Source organism: Pinus tabuliformis, chromosome 4_1, assembly GCF_031772625.1.
Source record: "Pinus tabuliformis cultivar Carrire ecotype Pingquan chromosome 4_1, CPIR1, whole genome shotgun sequence".
In the NCBI taxonomy this organism is placed as follows: Eukaryota; Viridiplantae; Streptophyta; class Pinopsida; order Pinales; family Pinaceae; genus Pinus; species Pinus tabuliformis.
In genome coordinates, this window is record NC_142303.1 from 923,714,514 (window position 1) to 923,735,517 (window position 21,004).

General features: G+C 36.5%; 1 protein-coding gene across 1 annotated transcript; it reads left to right on the plus strand.

Moving 5' to 3' along the window:
* The first annotated feature begins 806 nt into the window (after nt 1-806).
* Nucleotides 807-4,636, plus strand: LOC149179175 (glutamate dehydrogenase 1-like). Its single transcript, XM_089423789.1, has 10 exons — nt 807-903; nt 1,284-1,505; nt 1,608-1,682; nt 1,783-1,899; nt 2,173-2,423; nt 2,579-2,654; nt 2,768-2,907; nt 3,063-3,138; nt 3,252-3,338; nt 4,366-4,636. The coding sequence occupies exons 1-10, from the start codon at nt 874-876 to the stop codon at nt 4,600-4,602; spliced, it is 1,311 nt and encodes a 436-aa protein (XP_089279915.1). The 5' UTR covers nt 807-873; the 3' UTR covers nt 4,603-4,636.
* Nucleotides 4,637-21,004: the final 16,368 nt, after the last annotated feature.

Genomic DNA, 21,004 nt, shown 5'->3' on the forward strand with positions numbered 1-21,004 from the left:
GCTGCTCAAACCACGGGTTAACTCTATGGCCTGGACTCTGTCTGATATCTTTGGTTTACTCGTCTCTCATAAGATCAAGGGAATTTGCAATTCATCTAAATCCATGGTCTTCATCGGGCATAAAATATTTCTTCTTTAGCTCTGTAGGAGTGGGTTTGATCTGGTAGTTCATGGCTATATGTGCCACTGCCAATTGGTAGTTACAGGACTCCGATTGCTGTATCAGTTGCAGATGCAACATAGCATAAACAATAGTTGAAATGGTTTGGCTGAGGAGCTCAAGCTTAATGTGTTTCCTTTGGTTCATATCTTCTCTAAATATCCCTTTCAGAACGAACTTTTCAACTTTGTAGTTGAATTTGTTATCTATTAGTGCGTGGTCTTAACAAATTATCCATAGAAATTTAGATCTTAGTTCTGTATTGTGGGTACATTTGTTGTGGTTGAGGTCCATATACAGTAGTCCATGTAAGTGTTGCAACTCATCGATTGAACTTCTGATCCCTCAGTGTGATAAGTACAATCATAAGCTATACTTGCCGGGATGCTACACCCTTATTTTGTTAACACATAGAATCTGTCCTTTCTTTCATTAACTGAAGAGATTTGTATTATGTGAATTGCATTCTCCATCTCTCTGTTTTTTATTGCTTGAAATTCTGGACTCTACATCTCCTATCAAGGAATTTTTTGTTGTTTCATCTTAGCTCATTTTCTTGCTTTTGGCATTTTGAGGGTTTTTAAAGGGATTATTTTGACTGATTTTCTCATTTGTAAACTGGACCTCAGGTTGAGTGCACCATTCCTAAAGATGATGGAACTTTAGCCTCATATGTAGGCTTTAGGGTGCAACATGACAATGCACAGGGACCCATGAAGGGAGGGATACGCTACCATCCAGAGGTGAGTTTATGATCGCTGATATGTAGTAACTGCTAACGATTGGCAATATCTGCATGCAAGATCTTTTATGTCCTATTAAGGCAACTACACCTATGGTTGAGTTACTTGATGTTACATCTATCTCTAGTTTGATGTTTTGGAAACATATATGGCTGTGTGTGCACTGAAATTGCTATAATGGAAACCTAATATGGCTTTCTTCTTGTTTAATATCGAGCAATATGGGAAGTATAAAGCACAAGGAAAATTATGAATCTTACTTCCTTTTTAAGTTAGCAGTACTTTGAGCTATTAACATAACCCTTTTTGCAATTCATCCAGTTTGCAACAATCATTTCAGAGAATGCTATAAATAATCTATTTATCGCTGGGGTATGCAGGTTGACCCAGATGAGGTAAATGCCTTAGCACAACTAATGACATGGAAGACTGTTGTAGCTAACATACCATATGGGGGAGCAAAGGGTGGTATTGGTTGCAACCCACGGAGTTTAAGTTTCAGTGAGTTAGAAAGGCTTACTCGTGTCTTTACTCAGAAGATCCATGATTTGATTGGAGTCCACATAGATGTTCCAGCACCTGACATGGGAACTAATTCACAGGTCTTTTCCATGATTCCTATTCAAAGAGTTAGATTTATTAGCTCCGAGATTTAATACATATTTCTTCAATATCCACTATGCTTACATGGTTGATGTGAACAGACAATGGCCTGGATATTAGACGAGTATTCAAAATTCCACGGATACTCACCTGCAATTGTTACTGGAAAACCTGTTGTAAGTATATAAATCTTTATTCCAAAAGACCTCACCAACCTCTTGAGTGTATAATTTACATAGCTTTTTGATGTTAGAAAGATTCTTTTGTGATGGATAGGGTCTAGGTGGATCCCTTGGCAGGGATGTTGCAACTGGTAGAGGTGTTATGTTTGCAACAGAAGCTTTATTAGCTGAGTATGGTAAAAGCATCTCAGGTCAACGTTTTGTAATCCAGGTAGATTGTTTTTCTCTTCAACCTTTACTGTGAATGTAAGTCTAGCCGCATAAAAAAAACACCATCTTGCTTGCCTTTCTTTGAATTTACTAGTTGCACTAATTGCATCAAAGAAACTCATTACCATGCTTTTGCTTTACTCAAAGGATATCTATGGACACTAAATGAAATGAAATTGGCTGCATGAATATGGAAATAACATCAATTCAAGGGGATTGGAACCATTACAGACTGAAATACATTCTTGAACCAAAACCTCTCTGACCTTTTCAGGGTTTTGGAAATGTCGGTTCCTGGGCAGCTGAACTTATCCATGAAAAGGGTGGAAAGATTGTAGCAGTTAGTGACATTTCAGGAGCTATAAAGAACAACAATAGCCTTGACATTCCAGCTTTAATGAAGCACACAAAGACTAATGGTGTTGTTAAAGGATTTGAAGCAGCAGATTCAATTGATCCCAAAACTCTCTTGCTTGAAGACTGTGACGTGCTCATCCCTGCTGCTTTAGGTGGTGTTCTGAACAGGTCAGTATCCATCCAATTTAAGTTTCACAAGACCATCTGGAATTTGGAAGTTGACAGGGATTTGAAAGTACTTTTTAATTCAATTGAAAAAACACTGCTCCTAAAGTTGGAGATGCTAATTTAGTAATTTGATTTCTACTGCGTACTGGTCACAGGGAGAATGCTAGTGAAGTAAAGGCCAAATTTATTATAGAGGCAGCCAATCATCCCACAGATCCAAAAGCTGACGAGGTGAATTAGACAATCAGTTGAAGTTGTAGAGGTTTTGGAGTAATTTGACTTCTCTCAGGCTTCTTAAAATTCAGCTCTATTATGTAATATTGGATGCATGACATGCATTTCAGATTCTATACAAGAAGGGTGTTGTAGTACTATCGGACATATATGCAAATTCTGGTGGTGTAGATTCAATTGATCCCAAAACTCTCTTGCTTGAAGACTGTGACTTGGTCATCCCTGCTGCTTTAGGTGGTGTTCTGAACAGGTCAGTATCCATCCAATTTAAGTTTCACAAGACCATCTAGCATTTGGAAGTTGACAAGGATTTGAAAGTACTTTTTAATTCAATTGACAAAACACTGCTCCTAAAGTTGGAGATGCTAATTTAGTAATTTGATTGCTACTGCGTACTGGTCACAGGGAGAATGCTAGTGAAGTAAAGGCCAAATTTATTATAGAGGCAGCCAATCATCCCACAGATCCAGAAGCTGACGAGGTGAATTAGACAATCAGTTGAAGTTGTAGAGGTTTTGGAGTAATTTGACTTCTCTCAGGCTTCTTAAAATTCAGCTCTATTATGTAATATTGGATGCATGACATGCATTTCAGATTCTATACAAGAAGGGTGTTGTAGTACTACCGGACATATATGCAAATTCTGGTGGTGTGACTGTTAGCTATTTTGAGTGGGTTCAGGTATGTATCCTTGAGAAAACTCTTTTTTTGGACTTGATTATACAAACTTCAGTCACAATGTTTTTTCATCTACATATGGTTGACTTGCCAGTTTGCTTGTGTTTATAATTTATTTGTCTGTTATTTGATGATTCTGCTATTGAGGTTGGTGAATTGATGCTTTACAAGATAGGAATAGACTTGTATTTGCTGCCTGAATTATTTTTCAGATCTCTAACAGTGATGTAGGTTGAGTTGGGTACATTGATGTTATACTGAATTGAATACTGACAGTCCATCAAATTTCATGCAATACTGTCTTATATGAATTGATAGACTTGCCAGTTTGCTTTTTTTTCCCCAAGAAAAACATCACAGTTTTTATTCAAAAAGAAAAAGATCAAGTTTCTCATGTGTTTATAGCATGATACAAAAGAAAGTAATTCATGACTGCACTTTGGAAATGTTGTGCACTGTCTATCTCCTTTTATATTCTTTAGAAAACAAAATATATAAAATAGAACAGGAAACAGCTAAAAGAACTGTCGCCCTACCGTCTAACAATAAGCTTCCCACAGTGTCCAAAATGACCAGCAGAAATACATGCTTCTTGCCAGTTTTGTTGTGTTGATTTGTCCATTATTTGATGATTCTATTACTGAGTTTGGTGAGTTGATGCTTTACTAGATTGAAGTAGACCTGTTTTTGTTGCCTGACTTATTTCTTCATTTCCTGAACTGTGATATATGTTGGGTTGGGTAAATTGACGATTTAAAAGATTGTAGAGCTGAGTACTGACCATTATATTCTTGCAATTCTACCACATATAAATGTGAAGGATTTATATCAGTGATCTTGAAAATTACAGAGTTCATTAATACCCCTGTATCTATGCCTTTTATTATGTGACAAGGATTTTGGTGATGGGTTTTCAGTGCTACCTTTCAGTAAAAAGTTGGTATAGTCATGCTCTGAGTTAGGTGGTTGAATTTTGGGCGAGTTTTTTAATTTTAGTTCCTCTTTCTAATTCTATCGCTTTTTCTTGCAGAACATCCAAGGTTTTATGTGGGATGAGCAGAAGGTTAATACCGAGCTGAAAAACTATATCACAAGCGCTTTTCAACATCTCAAGGAAATGTCCTTCCTCTGTAATGAACACAAAGGTGCTGAGATCGAAGCTATACATGGCAATGGCACACAAAGACGAAGGCAAGCTCCTAAAGCTGCTTCTGAGAAGGGCAGGGCAAATCAATGTCGAATCAAGTATTCTATGATCACTGGATAACAGATCACTACTCTGTGACCTTAAATGTTAACTTCATGCAGGGACTCGCTGCCTCGCAGCTTCCCTTGTTAAATAGGGGCTTATAAGTTATTGTATATGAATTATACATGGAATGTTATACATTGTATTACGAAGGTAGCTTTTTCGCATTGGTCATCGGATTTCTTGAGTAGAAGCCTATAAGTTTATTGTAGTGAGTAGTTACTTTATTGTAGTGAGTAGTTACATATGAATAAGATGGAATGTTATACCTTGCATTAAAAAACTAGTGTAAGTGATTAAATTTTTATAACTGTATATAAGTAAACAAAGAAATTACATATTTCTTATATTAAAAAATTTATCGCAACATTATTTTTTTAATAAAAAATCATAATATATGGGGGCAAATATGTTGATATTATGGTTAAATTTTCCTCCAAAGATGTTAGCATAGGTCCCTTTACAAACTCCACGAGAAATAAACCAAACTTTGCAAAATATAAATTTTATATTTTAGCATCATATATAGAGTATAAAACAAAATTGGAATTATTTTCCTAATTAAACAAAATTAAAATTATGTATATTGTTTTATTTTAAAATTTTATTTATTATAAATTTTATTAAATTATGTTTATGGGTTTTTGAATAAACGGTGATTGGGTATTCGGTTAAGACACTCTTCGATGTGAAGTTACTAGTTCAATTCCCACTCTAATTGGGATGATATATTGGACATGATGAAAATGTAGTCCCACCTAACTTACAAAAAAAATAAAAATACTAAATTATAAATAACAAAAGAGAGTTTGAAAGTTTTTAAAAAATTATATTGATAATAAAATTCTTAATAAGATTAAGAAAATTTATTGAATTATGAAATTGCATTAAATATTTTTGGAAGTTTCCTGATGGAGGTGACATATCATTGGGCTTTGGGGATTGTGGAAGATGTTCGCCACCCCATGAATCATCTCGACATCTCGTACATTATTTTGTGGCAGTTGGGATGCATGCATGTCCATGTGAAGCCCCAAGGCATTGCAAGATAGAAATTAATAGTATTAATGCTAGTGATTTCATTCATTGGCATTGTGTACCAGAGGAGAAGCTATTGATATGTTCAAAAACGACTGAAGTATCAGAGTAAAATGGGATGGAGAATGCTTGGTAGGTTGTATGGTGGTTGTATGTTTGTGTGTCAAGTGATGAGGAGAAATACGAGGGGAAGGCTCTTTGTCCCAACCCAGTGGCGGAAGGGGAAATCCTGAGTGGAATTTGCCTTAAGATCCATAGAGAGGAAGAGTTCTAGAGTGAGGGTAATTCTAAAATTTGAAATTAAGCCATGTCATGGGAGACTTTTTGAGAAGCGCATTAACCATGATATTGATGTTGACTGTCTGGATTCGATCACAGAGATGTTGTGGGTAAGCCACACAACGTATAAATCTTTAAGCCTAGTTGTTCAATGTCTGTTGGTTAACTGTGTGTTTATAGTATTTAGTTTTGTAGTGTATGCCGAGGTGGAGTGGTCATCTAGTAAGGTGAATTTTGGATTTCCATTTTTGCATGCATTGGAGAAGTTGGGAAGTCTGGTGGTTTGTTAGCTGACAGTGAAACATTATCATGGGCATTTGAGTGTCGCGAACGTTATGGATACCGGTTGTGTGCCCTAGAAGCCCCAAAATTCTGCACACTTGAGATTGAGTTTCCTTCGACCCTCTTTGGGAGGTTGGTAGGTGTAACCTTCACACAGGTTGGGCTAGGTAGTGGAAAAGTGGCTATTATATTGCAAGTTTGGGTGGTTTTTGTGGTGTCTCATGGGGGCATCCCTTATAAGAGGCATTTTCATTGGGGGACGCAAAATTTTACGGCCCCAAACGTGAAGAAGGGGCATCCTTAGTTCTTTAGTCAGATTAGTTGGTGCAACAAAAGCGTTCCTTTCTTGGACAAGAAGTTAAGAGGTGTGTGCTAAATATGCATCCTCAATGAGGTTGGGCATGTCGATGAATGGAGGTGAAGGGGTTTCAGGTGCGATAACAAAAAAATGAGCAAGGCAGCCATGGATAAATTATGGACCCACCACTCTCTAAGTCTTTTCCCTTAGTGATGAACACTTCCTTGTCAGAAGAAAGTGCTAGTATCATTAGACAGTTGAGTAGTTCCTTAGATCAAATTGATTGGGTTTGACAAGATGATCACAATGACACTACAAATTTCATGAATCACATTCAATGAAACTTGTGGGAGATGCATGATAGATTGGTCAGTCTATGGAGAGGAAAACAACACATTTAGGAGAACCTTGACCATATGGATACAAGATTGGCTCACATGGAGGGACATGTTCATGTTATGAATTCAAGAACCTGCCATCCCCTGGCTCGAGTCCAGATCATCCTGACATGGTAAATTCTAAAGATGTTTAATGGTAGTTGGTTGTCTTAAATTGGCCTTATGGATTTTTCAGTTGTTTTTGCTTGTCAGTTTATGTGAATCTTTGTTATTTTGGAAATTTTCTATGTATTTAGGTATGCATCTATTGGCCAATAAATCTAGTAAGAGTGAAGCCAATAGATTTTGAAAAATGCTATCAGGAGATGTAATCTTTTGAATTAATAGAAAAACTTTGATTCAAAAATAAAAATAAAAAATTATATAACATTTTTGGCATATATATAGATTTATATATATACAATTCAAAATAAAAATAAAAAATAGTTTTTATAATATTTTCATAAATTTAATTTTTTTATATTAAAAATAATAAACTTTATTTGAAAATGTCATTATTATATTTTAACATGAAATATTTCATATACATCTAAATTTGAAGAAACAATTAAATTAAAATTAAAATTAAAATTGATATATATATTTATATTTTGCAAGTCATCATAAAAAATTTATATTACTAAATAAACAGAGAGTACAAAAATTTATATTACCTTTCACAAGTCTGCCTATCTGAAAATTTGACAACTATAATCTATAGACCTGGACTTAACAAAAAAATTACTATCCTGCCTATTGAAGCCTAAAACTATATTATCTATAGGCCTAGCCGCCATTATAAAAAACTAACGTAGGGTTTCCCCATGCTCAGACCTCATTTCACAAGGGTTGGAGCCACCATCGGACCTACGTCTAGTACCTCTGTTGGAGCTGCCACTAGCTGAACTCCTATGCCACTAACCTCTCAAGCTATGTATTTCCTCAGGCGAGCAAGTTCCCCTTTCAAGTCCCCCTACATAATATAAAAATTATGAATGCACTTGAGATAAATTGAAAACATGGTATTCATGTCCCCAATGCAACCATCCTGCAATTTTTCAATGTTCATCAACCCCTTCAAGGTCGCTTCAATTCCACTCAGGCGTTGGTTTATTGCCTTAAGCTGAATTTCAGTCTCCAGCTGCCTTCTTTCCCTTTCCTCTATTGCCTCATCTTGTATATTACCTACCAAAGTCTTGACATGCAACGCAGTCTCCAAGGTTTTCTGATACAAAATTGCTCTAGTCCTGGTTTCACTAGTGTCGATAATCCAATCCACTTCTTCCTTAATTCTACTATTCGGGATGACCCTTCGCTACCTTTAGACTTCATTCTCCCATACTTCTATAATCTCTTTGCCTTTCTGCAACACTGTGGCATGATAATTGTTGGTTTCTTCCCTTGTCACCATATCCATACCCAACTGTTTGCTAGAGCTTGTTCCTTGTGTGTCCACTTTGGGTCTTCCTCTCAGCCTACCTCCTACATCTCTATCCTTCCACATTGCACTTGATGAGACCTTACCTACTCTCATTTCTATAACTATCAAAAAAAAATTATTCCACCACCTCTCATCTCTCTAGCTCAGGTTGAGTATGCCAGATTCCAAACCCCAATTTAAAGTCAATATCACTAACTTGTCTCACTTAAATGAATTTTTAGTACTTTCCGTCTCCATGTTCATTTTCTTTAATCCATCAACGATGTTGGTGTTACTTTGTGTGTTCGTGTGGTCACTCTCCCAATCATTCCTCCTTCTTAGCAATTTTTATAGGCTAATAATCACCATTAACTTGCTCTTGTATGTTGCCTCCATTAGCTCCGTAGCTTCCCACATCGCGAGCACCTCCTTCTCATTTATGAGTAGATCTGCATGAGGAACCATGATGGAGGAAATACCACCTTCACCAGCTTTTATCTTCATCTTTTCCATGCATTGAGTACATGTGGTCATTCTCACATCCTGATTGAACCTTACATTCCCTTAAATTATGAATAACTATTCATTCGCATGGCCAACTGGGCCTTCGCCAAGATTCAGGACCACCTTCTCATTATCTATCTCTCTTAGTGTCTTGGAGTTATCCCACTAAGACAACTTTCGAAAGTCTTCCTTTAGTTGGCCTTCTAGGAGTTCCTCCCACCCAACGTATGTCAGTGTTTGTATACTTTCTACCCCTTCATTTTCCAGCCTATCTACCAACGTATTCGTTGACCTTCAGATAACGGTGAATTCCACTATTATCAGGGCCTCCAAGTGGAGTTGTATGCATTGTATTAATTTTTTCAAGCACAAATTCCTTGTAACCTTACCTATCTGTGTGCCACATTGAAGCCTTCGTGTTGCTTAGATAGCTAATGATGAGTCTCCTTTTCTTTGTTAATTATCTCCGAATCCTGAAGACTGAGGTCCCCTATGTCTTTTGGTTTATAAATTGTGCTCCAGGCCACCAACACCCATTTTCTTTTATCCTCTGCTCCACACCAAAGAAAGTTCCTCTGAATTTCTTTTATGTTCTACAAAACCCCTTTAGGAGTTGTGAGGATAGATAACATGTGACCCATAATTGCTTGTAAAATGACCTTGGTCAATAGAAGGTGACCAACCAGGTTTAGAGCCTTGACAGTCCATCGCTTTACCCTATCCTCTAGGCTTGAGATAACTTTTTCCAAGTTAGATTTCTTCCAAGCTTGAACCGTTAAAGGGATCCCAAGTTATTTTGACGGGAGAATTATTCTTCGGAATCCTAACATAATAAGCAAATTTCTCTGGATTGCAATATGAATATTAAAAAAAAAATCATGGATTTGGAATGGTTTATTTCCATACCTGAGGCTGAAGTAAAGGTGTCCAATATGAGTTTAAAAGAGTGGGCCTCCTTCACCATGGGGATACCATGCAACATGGTATCATCAACAAGCTATTGATGCATTGTATCTTGGCCTCCTTCATGTAATTGGAGGCCCCATATCTCCCACTACAAGAAAAAAGGACATTGGTGAGGGGCAGAAAATGTCACCAAGCTCATTGGTGACAGTCAAAAGAGCCTTCGTCACCAAAAACTGAACATCACCAAAGGTGGTGTCGCCAAAAGTATAGGTGTTGTAGTGAAATTCAAATTCTGTCACCAATAATGATTTATAATGACGGATGGTGACCGTCACCATTTCATATGAGCAATGGTGACGAACCATAGCCTTTGTCACCAAAAACTGAACGTCACCAAAGGTGGCATCACCAAAAGTATAGGTGTTGTAGTGACATTCAAAGTCTGTCACCAATAATGATTTATAATGATGGATAGTGATCATCACCATTTCATATGAGCAATGGTGATGGACCATAGCCTCCGTCACCAAAAACTGAACATCACCAAAGGTAGCGTCACAAAAAGTATAGGTGTTATGGTGACATTCAAGTTCCATAGTGAATATTGATTATAATGATGGATAACGACCGACACCATTTCATATGAACAAAAACGATTTATTGTGATGGATTTTTCATGACCGTCACTATTGATGCATATTTATGGTGACTTTTGATGACCGTCACCAAAAGCCGCATTGCCAGAAGTATAGGTCTTTGTGGTGACATTCAAGGTCCATCACGAATAATGACTATAATGACAGACAGTGATCGTCACCATTTCATATCAACAACAATGATTTATGGTTATAGATTTTTGAGGGTCGTCACTATTGATGTGTATATATGGTGGCATTCATTGACCATCACCATTTCATATTTTGGTGAGGGTCGAAAAATGTCACCAAAGCTCATTGGTGATGGTCAAAAGATCCTTCGTCACCAAAAATTGATCATCGCCATTCCATATGGATGTCAGGGCATGATGGAATCAAACCACCAAACTCCTACTTGTAAAGCAAGTGCTCTTCCATTGAGTTAACACCCTTTAAAGAATTATACTTTTAAAATTATACCTTGAAACTTCATAAATTGTAAATTCTACAACATTCAATAAATTAAAGTCTCAACAATATTTTACTAAACAAGCAAAGCAGCATCTAAGCTGCAGGTCCCTACCTAATGGTTATTGAAGTTATGAAAAGTGAGTGAAGGGAAAAATAGTTATGTATAAGAGAATCAATATGTTCAGTTGAATAAGTGAAACTCTGAAGACATTTATAACCTATAAATGACTTATAACTAGCAAATGCACCAAATATTGCAAAGGAAATGTCATAAGTGGATAGCATATAGAAGAAGAGGAGGCAGGGACTTGGAACCCCTGTACATCTTGGCATGCCTTATAACTTGGCACATCTTAGCTTGTTTGAAATGTCTTTGTATTATCTGGCACATGTTAGCATGCCCTAGCATTCCCTAACACACCTTGGCAATCATGACCTCACAACTAGCATTACATTTTTCCATGACTTGGGAACCTTACATTCACTAGAACACCTTGGCACTCCCTAGTTGTCATGCCCTCTGTTATCCTCCACAATGTTCCACACTGATGAGGAGATCGATAGAGGTAACCACGGACCAAGCTTTTAGTTTGGTATCTATCCCTACCAAACCAGAGAGGGCTGTCTCTATGAAATCATAGCCAAGAGATGATTGGAATGTAAAGGATTTTAGGCTAGATAGCTAAGCTCAGGTGGGCTTTTGGAAAATTTAGGGACTTGGAACTTTGTCCATTGGTGTCTTGACTGGTGGAGACTTTGTCAAGGAGGCAAGGACTTGGAACTCTATCAAGGATAAAGCACTTAACACGCATGACAAAAGCTCCCTAGAATAGAGTACCTCCTACCTAGAAGAGTGTTCCCTGCTCAAAATATAGAACCCTTCTCTACTGTGCACTTTTCTTAAAGATAAATCTGTGCATAAAATAGTACTAGAAAAACACCTAAATTAAGAAAAGTGAGCATCTAAGTCAAAATATAAAAGTATACTAAATATGGCTCTGTATAAGTTTGGGAAACACTAGACAAGCATGCTTGCATACAAAAACCATAAGATGCCTAAAATCGAACCATAAGTTTTGAACTTTGTTTTGAAGTTTGCAAAACTTTGAACCTCATGTTCAAGTTCAGCGAACCTTGTGACTTAAGATTAACTTTATAAGAAAATTCCTTCCAATCAATTGTCCAAATCTGTAGTAGTATTGCTAGGACAAAGGCGTGCTGATAATTTTGTGCCCTACTTGTGCTTCAGTGTGTACTAGTCTACTAATTCCCCCACTCATTGTGCATAGAAAAATTTTGTTGGACAGTTTAGAACCCAACTTTGAAAACCCAGGGAGAAAACATATGAAATAGACAATGAAATGCCTATATTGGTCTTTTATAAACTTCTTATGCAAGTTGACCAGTTAGGCTTGGGTGGGTTTGATTGATTTTTCCAAGCATTAGCTGGTTCAAAAATCAATTGACCTGAGTTGACCTATTTTGGTTGGTTCCAAATGAAACTGACTCAGTTAAGGGGTATGGTCATGTTGACTCGGTGATTTCAAGTCAACTTGGATGATTCATGATATTGTGTTTGTAGTGACTTCTATCATTGTTAAGTCATTCTCTAAGGATCCATATCTTGTAGATTGCTAATATATTGTTGAACATCTAATGGTTTTGTGTCATTCAAAAAATGGTTGCAATAAGTGCCTATGGTATGTACCCATGTATCTTTTGTTGATAGTTTTTTCTTGCATTACAATGCGGCAAGAATTTGGGTGTAAATTTAAGGAAGCTAATTTTGCTTACAACATTCAGTTACTCAAAGCTTCTTGATCTAAGAAGCCATGGATGGGGGTATCTATTTTACCAAAGTTGCCCTAGACTTGGACCTGGTCCCAATTACAATGAATGACTTACATAGTCCCACTTCTCCATGAGGGGTAAACGGTCTATGGGAATTGAACTTTAATGGGGAGATTATCACCCCCCTTGTTTTATCAACCAACCAAACCTCCATGGACTTCTGTAATGATTTTGAAAATGTTTATGAAATTAGATGGTTATTTGATGAAATGAAGTATCTACAAAAACTAAGGGTTCAAGAAGATGAAGAGTATTATTTAATAGAAGCTTGAGTTATTGGATTAAGTTCTCAAATAAAGTATGATTTTATGTCCTGTTTTTCTTCTGTTGGAGCAATGTTGTGTAAAAGTTGTTTTCCTTCTATGGTTCTTTGTACAATGTAAAAGTGGGGTGTCCTATAACCCCTACTAAGGCTCAAATCTCCCATAGACATGTTTTGGCTGTCGTGGACCATCTTGCCTGCATAAGAAGGCCTCCAGGGGAGTTTTGTAGGTTCAAGCCTAGGATATATTTGGTAGAGTAGATTTAGCTGAGTCTTAGCTTTTAGCTAACAAATTATTTTGAGGGTTGTAAGCAGTCTACATCTCATTTTCATATTTCCATATTGTGAAGCTTGTTGCCAATTCAATATGAAGAATTTCAATTAGTTAAGATGTTGTTTTCCTTTCCCCATTTGTTTCTCTAGGTTGGTTTCATTCTGAAGAAAAAAATTTACATATTTTTGGTATCTTTACTCTATGTCAATATCTGTTGTTTTTTGACTGTGTAACAATTATCACTCCTAACTTATCTTTTGTATGTTTTAATCTCTTTATTATCATTTTCCAATATATCATGATGCAAACATGATATCATTTAGGGATACAAGCCAAAGTCTTTTTCCAAGTTATATTAGAGCTCATGTTCTGATCAAAACTACTTTGGGACCTGTTTCTATCATGCTCTACTATTTTTCCTATTTTTCTTCGTCCTAGACATCATATTGTTCTTTACATCTGTCATGGATAAGTGTTATAATACTATGAAAAGGTTAATAATTTGTTGTTCTGTTCATTCTTGTAGAAAATTTGAATTCTGTATGCCTGCATCTTCATTATACTATGTGTGCCGTACTAACTATTGTTGCTATCTCTAATTCTTGCAATCTCTTTTTTCTTTCAACATTGTAACTAAAAATAATAGAAGTAAATAAACAAATAAACAATGGATATAATTTCCCTGTGTTCACTTTTTGTCCACCTGTTTAAAAATCCTCACAATCCTCATATCTGTTCATTATTACTCCCAGATATGTGTACAATACTCAACTTCCTCTTTCCTTGTATGCTATAAAGGGATTGTCAAGAAAAAAACATAGAGTTATGCTATCGTGAGGAGAAACTTCTCTAAACATAATACAGTAGGATCAGCTACAACTCATGAGTAATAGTCATATCCTTATATTTAATAATATACATTAGGTTATTTCAATTTAACGAGTGATATATGAGCTCCTACCCTTGATTTGCATGTAATTTTTTTTTGTAGCTCCACTATTCAAGATTGTTTTGCATCTAGATCCAAACGTTAAATTAGAGCTGGGTATTAGTATTTTCTTAATTTAACTATGCAACATGGATTCACAGACACCTTGTTTTTCTTGAATTTGTGTAAGACATTGAACAATAGTGTTCTTCTTCAATGCATTGACAATGTTGAGGTGCTAGAGATGTAGATGTTATTCAAACTTTTTGCTTGAAAGGAAAGCCTCTTTTTTTATCTGCTATGCTTTCAAATTTGCATAAATTATTTATGCTAGTATATCTAGCTATAATTTTGTTATTACCTTCTTTGATTAGACATTGCTTTTTGATCAAAATCAATTATGTAATTTAGGAAGTAAATTGTGTTATGCCAAGTACATAAGGAACATTCTTAGCTTTTTGTAGATATCATCTCCAAGTACAATATTACCAACGTTACAAATTTGAATTTTGCATAACCACTTGTTTCTGTCTACCATATGTTTGGTGGTGCCTGAATTTAGATATCAAACACTTTGGGATGCATCTAAGTGAGAACTCCAAAACAGAAAATCATTCTCCTTTTCTTCAATGAACTTATTCGTATTATTTCCTCTACCTCTTATTTTGTTTGCATTTAATTTGATTCTTTTGCAATTCTCTTTGTTTCTAATGTCAAGGTATTTCAATGTGACCATTTTTTCTGCAATAATTGCAATGTTTCCATGTATTGTTATGTTACCTGGAATTGTCATAAGACGTACCTTGTACGGGGAGATTATTACTCCTCTATTCATTGTTCCCACCTCTTCTTCCTCAACCTCTACTACGAACTCTTTCTTTTTGTCAAAAGCTTTCTTTGTCAGCTAGTTTTCTCTCACATTCAATTAACATTCCACCAATTGAAGCATCCCTATAGCTTCCTCATACAAAGAAATTCTTGTCTTGGAAAATACAGAGTGTGGGTCAAAATTTTCAAATCATTTATACAAGTGAGGGTATGTGTTTGTTGTTATTTCAACGTTTGATATGACTTAATGTAATTCCCTTGTAAGAAAGTTAGCGATAAATTGATTTAAAAGTGAGGTGTATGCCTGACAAATAGGAGTCTAACCCTGCAACTCTAATTTAGTGGTAAGGAAATATTCAACTGTAAATGCCTGATCTCCTACAGTGTAAATTTCTAGATAAATGGCTACCCTAAATCTGTCCATTGTCCACATATCCCAAAAAACCATGTATGTCTGGACTCTGGTTGTGTGTGAGAGAGGGGAGATCACATAATAATCCATTATCAAAAGAAAAATTTAAAGCACAACATTCTATGGAGATTTTTTTTTAAATTTTATTACATACCTTAGAAAGTTTGAAACGAAAGAACTGAAGCTTCCCTCTCCTTCCACACTTCTTTAAATATGCCCCTTTTCCAATGCAAATGTGGCCTACAGAATCACAATCAGCAAACAGAATATGAAAATTAAGTTTAATGAATTAAAGTAGCTTTGTTATACCTCAAGCAAATGGACTCTAAGAAATTGGATTCATTCTCTACAAAATATGATATAGCAAGATCTAATCACATTTCTAACTGAAACAAAGGTAAATTGGATTCATGCTCTACGATAGATGATATAATGAGATCTAATGACATTTTCAACTCAAACAAAGGTAAGTTGAGTAATCTCAAGCTCCAAAATGATGGAATCCAACTTTTGAGTGGAAGTTACTATATATATCTAGCTAGAGGCTATAAAATAAAGATATTTGTTATATGTGAAGATAAAAAAATGAAAGGAATGTGAAATTTTGACCATCAACTATAAGTTCCTTTCAAGGACTAGATCAAACGATAACATTGTTATCAAGATAATCAACTCACCCATGCTAGTACGCTTCTAGTAGTTTCATGATAAAACTCAAACTCAATAAAACAACATAAATTAACCAACGATATGTTTGAGGCTGGTTACCAAAGGATTATATCATACTAAATTTAGGGAAGCTTTAGTGGAACCATTGTCAACCTGTTGAGGCTTTTGAATGTTTTGAGGGTGGTATCTACTAATTTTAGTCATCCCAACTCAATGGCCTATAAAAATGACTAGATCTATGTAACTTTTAAGATATATTGAACCACAGAACCGGGAAAGAAAAAATACAAAATAAATAAATCTAAATGATAATGCTGGTGCAGAAAAGGGTGGGAGTTTTTATTGGGTAGCCAGACACACTGATGTTTTTGTTGATTATTTGGAAATTTTCCAGCTACCCATAAGGATAATTATGAGATTATGTTTTTTCAACAAAATTTAAGTGAGGTAAGTGATAATCATGAATTTTTTTTTTTGAATGATCCTATTTTTAAGTATTTTAGTAAAATATTTATTATTTTAGGGTTTTAAGCTAATTGATATTTTCATTTTTGCAATGTCTATGCATGAAAGAAAGGAATCTTGTTTACAATGTGGATCAAATTTTGATATTTAGTTAGTCTCTATCTGCTTGATAAAGTTCCATAACCTTTTGTTAACACAATTCTTCAACTTTTGTCACAAACATGAGTCCTAGTAGATCCGAGTCTAGAATATTTGTATCCATTTCTAATATTTCCTTGCAAATTGAATATAATTATGGATCTGCATGTTGTGTATCTTCCTAGGATATCTAGAGACCAACCAATTGCTTGAAGACATGTTTGCGCTAGGACCATGTCAATTTGCACCCTATGTATCAATACAACTAAGAAATACATTCCACCACACAACATCATAATTGGAGGAATCAAGAGAGATTTAACACCTAATTCTAGCAGATAAATGAACATGAATACATGACCCGTGGCATCATAAACACAATCTATTTATTTATTAGCTCCTCCTCTAAACTTTAATGCAGCACACAGGTCCAAACCATGGTTTCTAGCCAATGATTAATGCCACACGCATACTAAGGCTCCTATGAGCACATTATCTCTCTGTCTCTGTTACATAGAGGTAGGCGTGTCCCCTTATACACAGATATTACAATCATTATATCCTAAAATTCTTGAACTAAATACATCTAAACCCCCAAATACCAACATTGCCACATTTTTTGGGTGTTAGATACCCACTACACAGTGCATAGGAATCTTGTTTCATGGTCTTACTGTAATTTATCTTCTTGCGATTTGGCTCCAAAATCCATTCTTAGCTCCTCATGATTAACAGACCCAACAACTCCCATAAATGAGTCAATAAGTTGGAGGTGTGTCATGCTCTACTACCCCTGCATCGAGAACAAATCTATATAGATTCGTGTCTGAGATGCCATGCCAAAGAGGGATCTAATTGCATGGAATGCAATAATTTATTGTTATGTTCATTGAATGGATATTGTGATGAGGTGTTGGGACTCTTTTATCAACTTCAAAATGACAGTTATCAATAGATGTAATTAGTGCAGTCATTATGAGATATACTCAATTTGGTCATAGTGTCGAATCCTTGAAATTCTTCAGTTGAATGCAAGTTGCATAGGTGAAGCCTAACTCTGTTACCATAGCAATTATTTTTCCTTCATGTGTGTTATAGACATTTTTGGGCCCTACAACCCCAAGCATGAAATGTCCATAAATCAAGGGCTCCTAAGTCCCTAAAAGTGTTGTTCTAACCCCTAAAGGAACAAGGTCAACAGATTACAGCTTCTCCCAGAAGTTCTCCATAAAAAACTGCTCAGAATTGGTCAAAACAGGATCATTTTAGCTGCTCCACTGGCTAAGTGCATTGCATCTCACCTAAATACACTGTTTGGGTGCGTTTCATTTCACAAATCCCTTCTGTGGGGTGCGATGGGCGAGAAATGACAAATGGCAGTGTCATTCCGCAAGGTGGAGAGGCAATGGAAGCTTCCAGAATCTTCTCCTGTGACACTTGCCTCACTGAATTCGACCAAGGATGAGTAAGAGGCTATCAATCTCCAAGTGGAAGCAAGAACTATCAGAGGGAGGACACTAATCAAATCACAAGCTGACTCATCCCCCTTACAGATATCTATATATGGATCCCTCATCCCAGAGATCCAGAGGCTAGAATTTTGCATATTGTAAGGAATTGTTGTTGGTTTCTTGAGACAAACATCAGATTGTTGGGTGATCTAAGATTTGTTTGAGGTGAAGAGGGGCTTCTTTGCTGGGAGGTTGATGCTGGGTCAGAACAACCAGTTGTAACTCCTCTTGGCTCTTTTCTTGTTTATCAATAAAAGCTATTCAAGTTTTCCTCCATGCTTTTGTGTCATTGATGTTTGCTACATTTGTATGGTCAATTTACATCTAATCCTAGATTGTTTATGATTATAGATCCATGTCTTTGTATAGTGCTATGCTTCTGTGATCTTACAGGTACTTTGTGAAGCTGGGCGTGCAAGGGAGCAGGTAGCTGAAGACTATCAAAGAAGAGAGGAATCAAATCAGGAGATTAGCGCAAGACAGAGGTTGGTCTTTCTGTTCCTCTCTATCTATAATTCATAAAGGAAAAACGAAAGTAGCTTTTCTCTGTTTGTTTCTAAGGCAGCTGTCACACCTTAGTGGGATAGAGCAGTTCTATATAGACACTTTTCCCTATAACAAAATGGCGACTCTGCTGGGGAGATAATTAGTTTGTTTGTTTATCATTCTTTGTTGTCTATTTCATAAACTTACAAGTATCATTCGAACTGCATTTGCCATAACAAATGCAAAGTAGATAACTGCTGCTTCAATCCATCCACTGGATCTGTTTATGATTTAAACAACTGATTCACAAACTATCTGATTGCCCTTGTGATAGCTCTTAGATCCTCCTTAGATCTACCCTTGATTGTTGCATTACTAATTGCTTTTTGCTCGGCCAAAATCCAAGAACTGAACTGCAAACTATGACCCGGAACCCGAACAGAGTCTCATTTCTGGCCCAGCGTAGGTACTGTTCAGAGATTCTGAATTTCAGCGCACTTCCCGAGTGGAAAAGCTGCGCTGCATTTCAGATTCTCTGTGTTACAGGTGCGCTGATCAGACTAGCTCTGTGCAGTTTGGGCTTCTGTGATTCATTCTTTCCAGTTCTATTCCTGAATTTTGCTGCCTGTGATTAGTATATGTCTGTTTGAAACCCCTTTTCCTTACTATTATTCCGCCTCCTTTGTACAAAAGAACTGTAGATGTTTTTGTGTGTTTGTTGAGTCATTTACAGTTCTCCTTTGCAAAAGTAGCATAATTGTACTGTCATCCTTTGATTTGAAACTATCGCAAGTGTCAATTTCAATCGTAGGAAAGAGTTTGATTGCTGTTGATGGTCGATTATCCTATTACTATTGCTTTTGGTCTGAATTTGTAATTTTCTAGTGTCTAGAACAAGTATTCATTTCAAAATCGTAAGGTGTTGTGATCGTCTCCATTTTTTATTTTGAAAAGAAACTTGTTGATATTTGTCGCTTGAAAAGAAATTCATATTTATGCATCAACTTTCTTTTTAGCATTCATATACTAAGAAAGTTGAAAACAAATACATGCATGTGCATTTGCATATAGACGGTCTGATTGGCTTGATTTAGGAAAGTGCATTTAAAGTGTGCTCTTTGCTCTTTGTGAAAAGATTCTGTCTTTCTTTTCCCTAGTAGCTAGGATTTTCATTGCACAAAGAAGATAAAAAGTTTGTTTATCATCTTAGATTGCATTTTAGGAATTACATCTACATCTCGTGGTGAACCTGAAAGGAAAACTTCATAAACAAGATCAACTTAAAATAAATTCAATGAATCTAACAACGCTTTGGAACTTAACGCACAACATTTAGAAGTCTAGGCTAGAGACATATTCCAGCGTCGTAAAACCTGGTAACTGTTGTTCTCACTGATGGTTGGGTGATTCCCCCACTTTGAGACGATAAGCGCCAGTACGGACTTGTGCTCCCCCGTACCGTCGAGTATATTTTGGGAGACCCCAATAGGCTTAATCCTTTATCCATAGGAAGCCGTGTCTGCTGCCCTATCGATCGCAATGCACTGAACACAGCATTCGGGAAGATTGACTGCCGTACCGTAAAAAGTATTCTGCAGTTTTGCGATTGGTTTGGTAATCCCTATACCTAGATTTCTAGAGCAGTCCCTTTCGTTCCTTTTCAGACTCCTTAATAGAAAAGGTCAATCTGAGCACTTGTCACTTCAGGTTCATTAAAAATCGAAGGAGACTAGAGTCATCTTTTGTTTTTTCTCGACTCTTAAAAACTGAAAAAACAAGTTGTGTCAAAGTGTCTAAAATTCATTTAATTCGGAAACATACTTCCCCTTTATTTTAGTTGATCGAGTAATCCACAATCGTGGAAGAAAGTCAATTGAAACCCCGTCGTTTACGGAGGCTTACGAGTCAACCGTCTTTGTCTCCGGAATCGAAGCTAGTACGGACAAAGCGAACTCGTTTAACCGGTTCCAAATCTCCTATTAAAGTTAGAACAAGTGTTCCAACGACATCAGAGACTCTGGTTACTCCAAACATTTCTGGAATCCCTGCCTCTACAAAAGAAGTTCAGCAGCCACGGAAGGACAGTGATACTGATCCTAGTCTGAGAGTAAACACTTGTGTTACCGAACCAGTTCCATCTACAACCGGTTCGGAGAGTCTTGCTCTTCAAACATTTGTCGCTGCCGATTCCATGCCTTCTTCGGCACCGGAAATATTATACGGACCTGACTGTCTTCCCCTTCCACCTGGTCTGATTGCCATAGAAGAGATTGTGGAAGATCCTCCAACTAGCACTCCATCGCAATTTGGAGTCGGGATCACTCTATATCCTTCTTCATCAGAAGTTAGTCTACTACCAGCGGAAGCTCCTGTAGAATCGCTAGGT

What these genes read in the sequence shown, in the direction of transcription:
- LOC149179175 (XM_089423789.1), top strand. Translation starts at nt 874, where the DNA reads ATGAAGGGAGGGATACGCTACCATCCAGAG. An exon ending in CAGATCCAGAAGCTGACGAG is followed by an intron (nt 3,139 to 3,251) that starts GTGAATTAGACA and finishes CATGCATTTCAG; the next exon opens with ATTCTATACAAGAAGGGTGT. An exon ending in GCTATTTTGAGTGGGTTCAG is followed by an intron (nt 3,339 to 4,365) that starts GTATGTATCCTT and finishes TTTTTCTTGCAG; the next exon opens with AACATCCAAGGTTTTATGTG.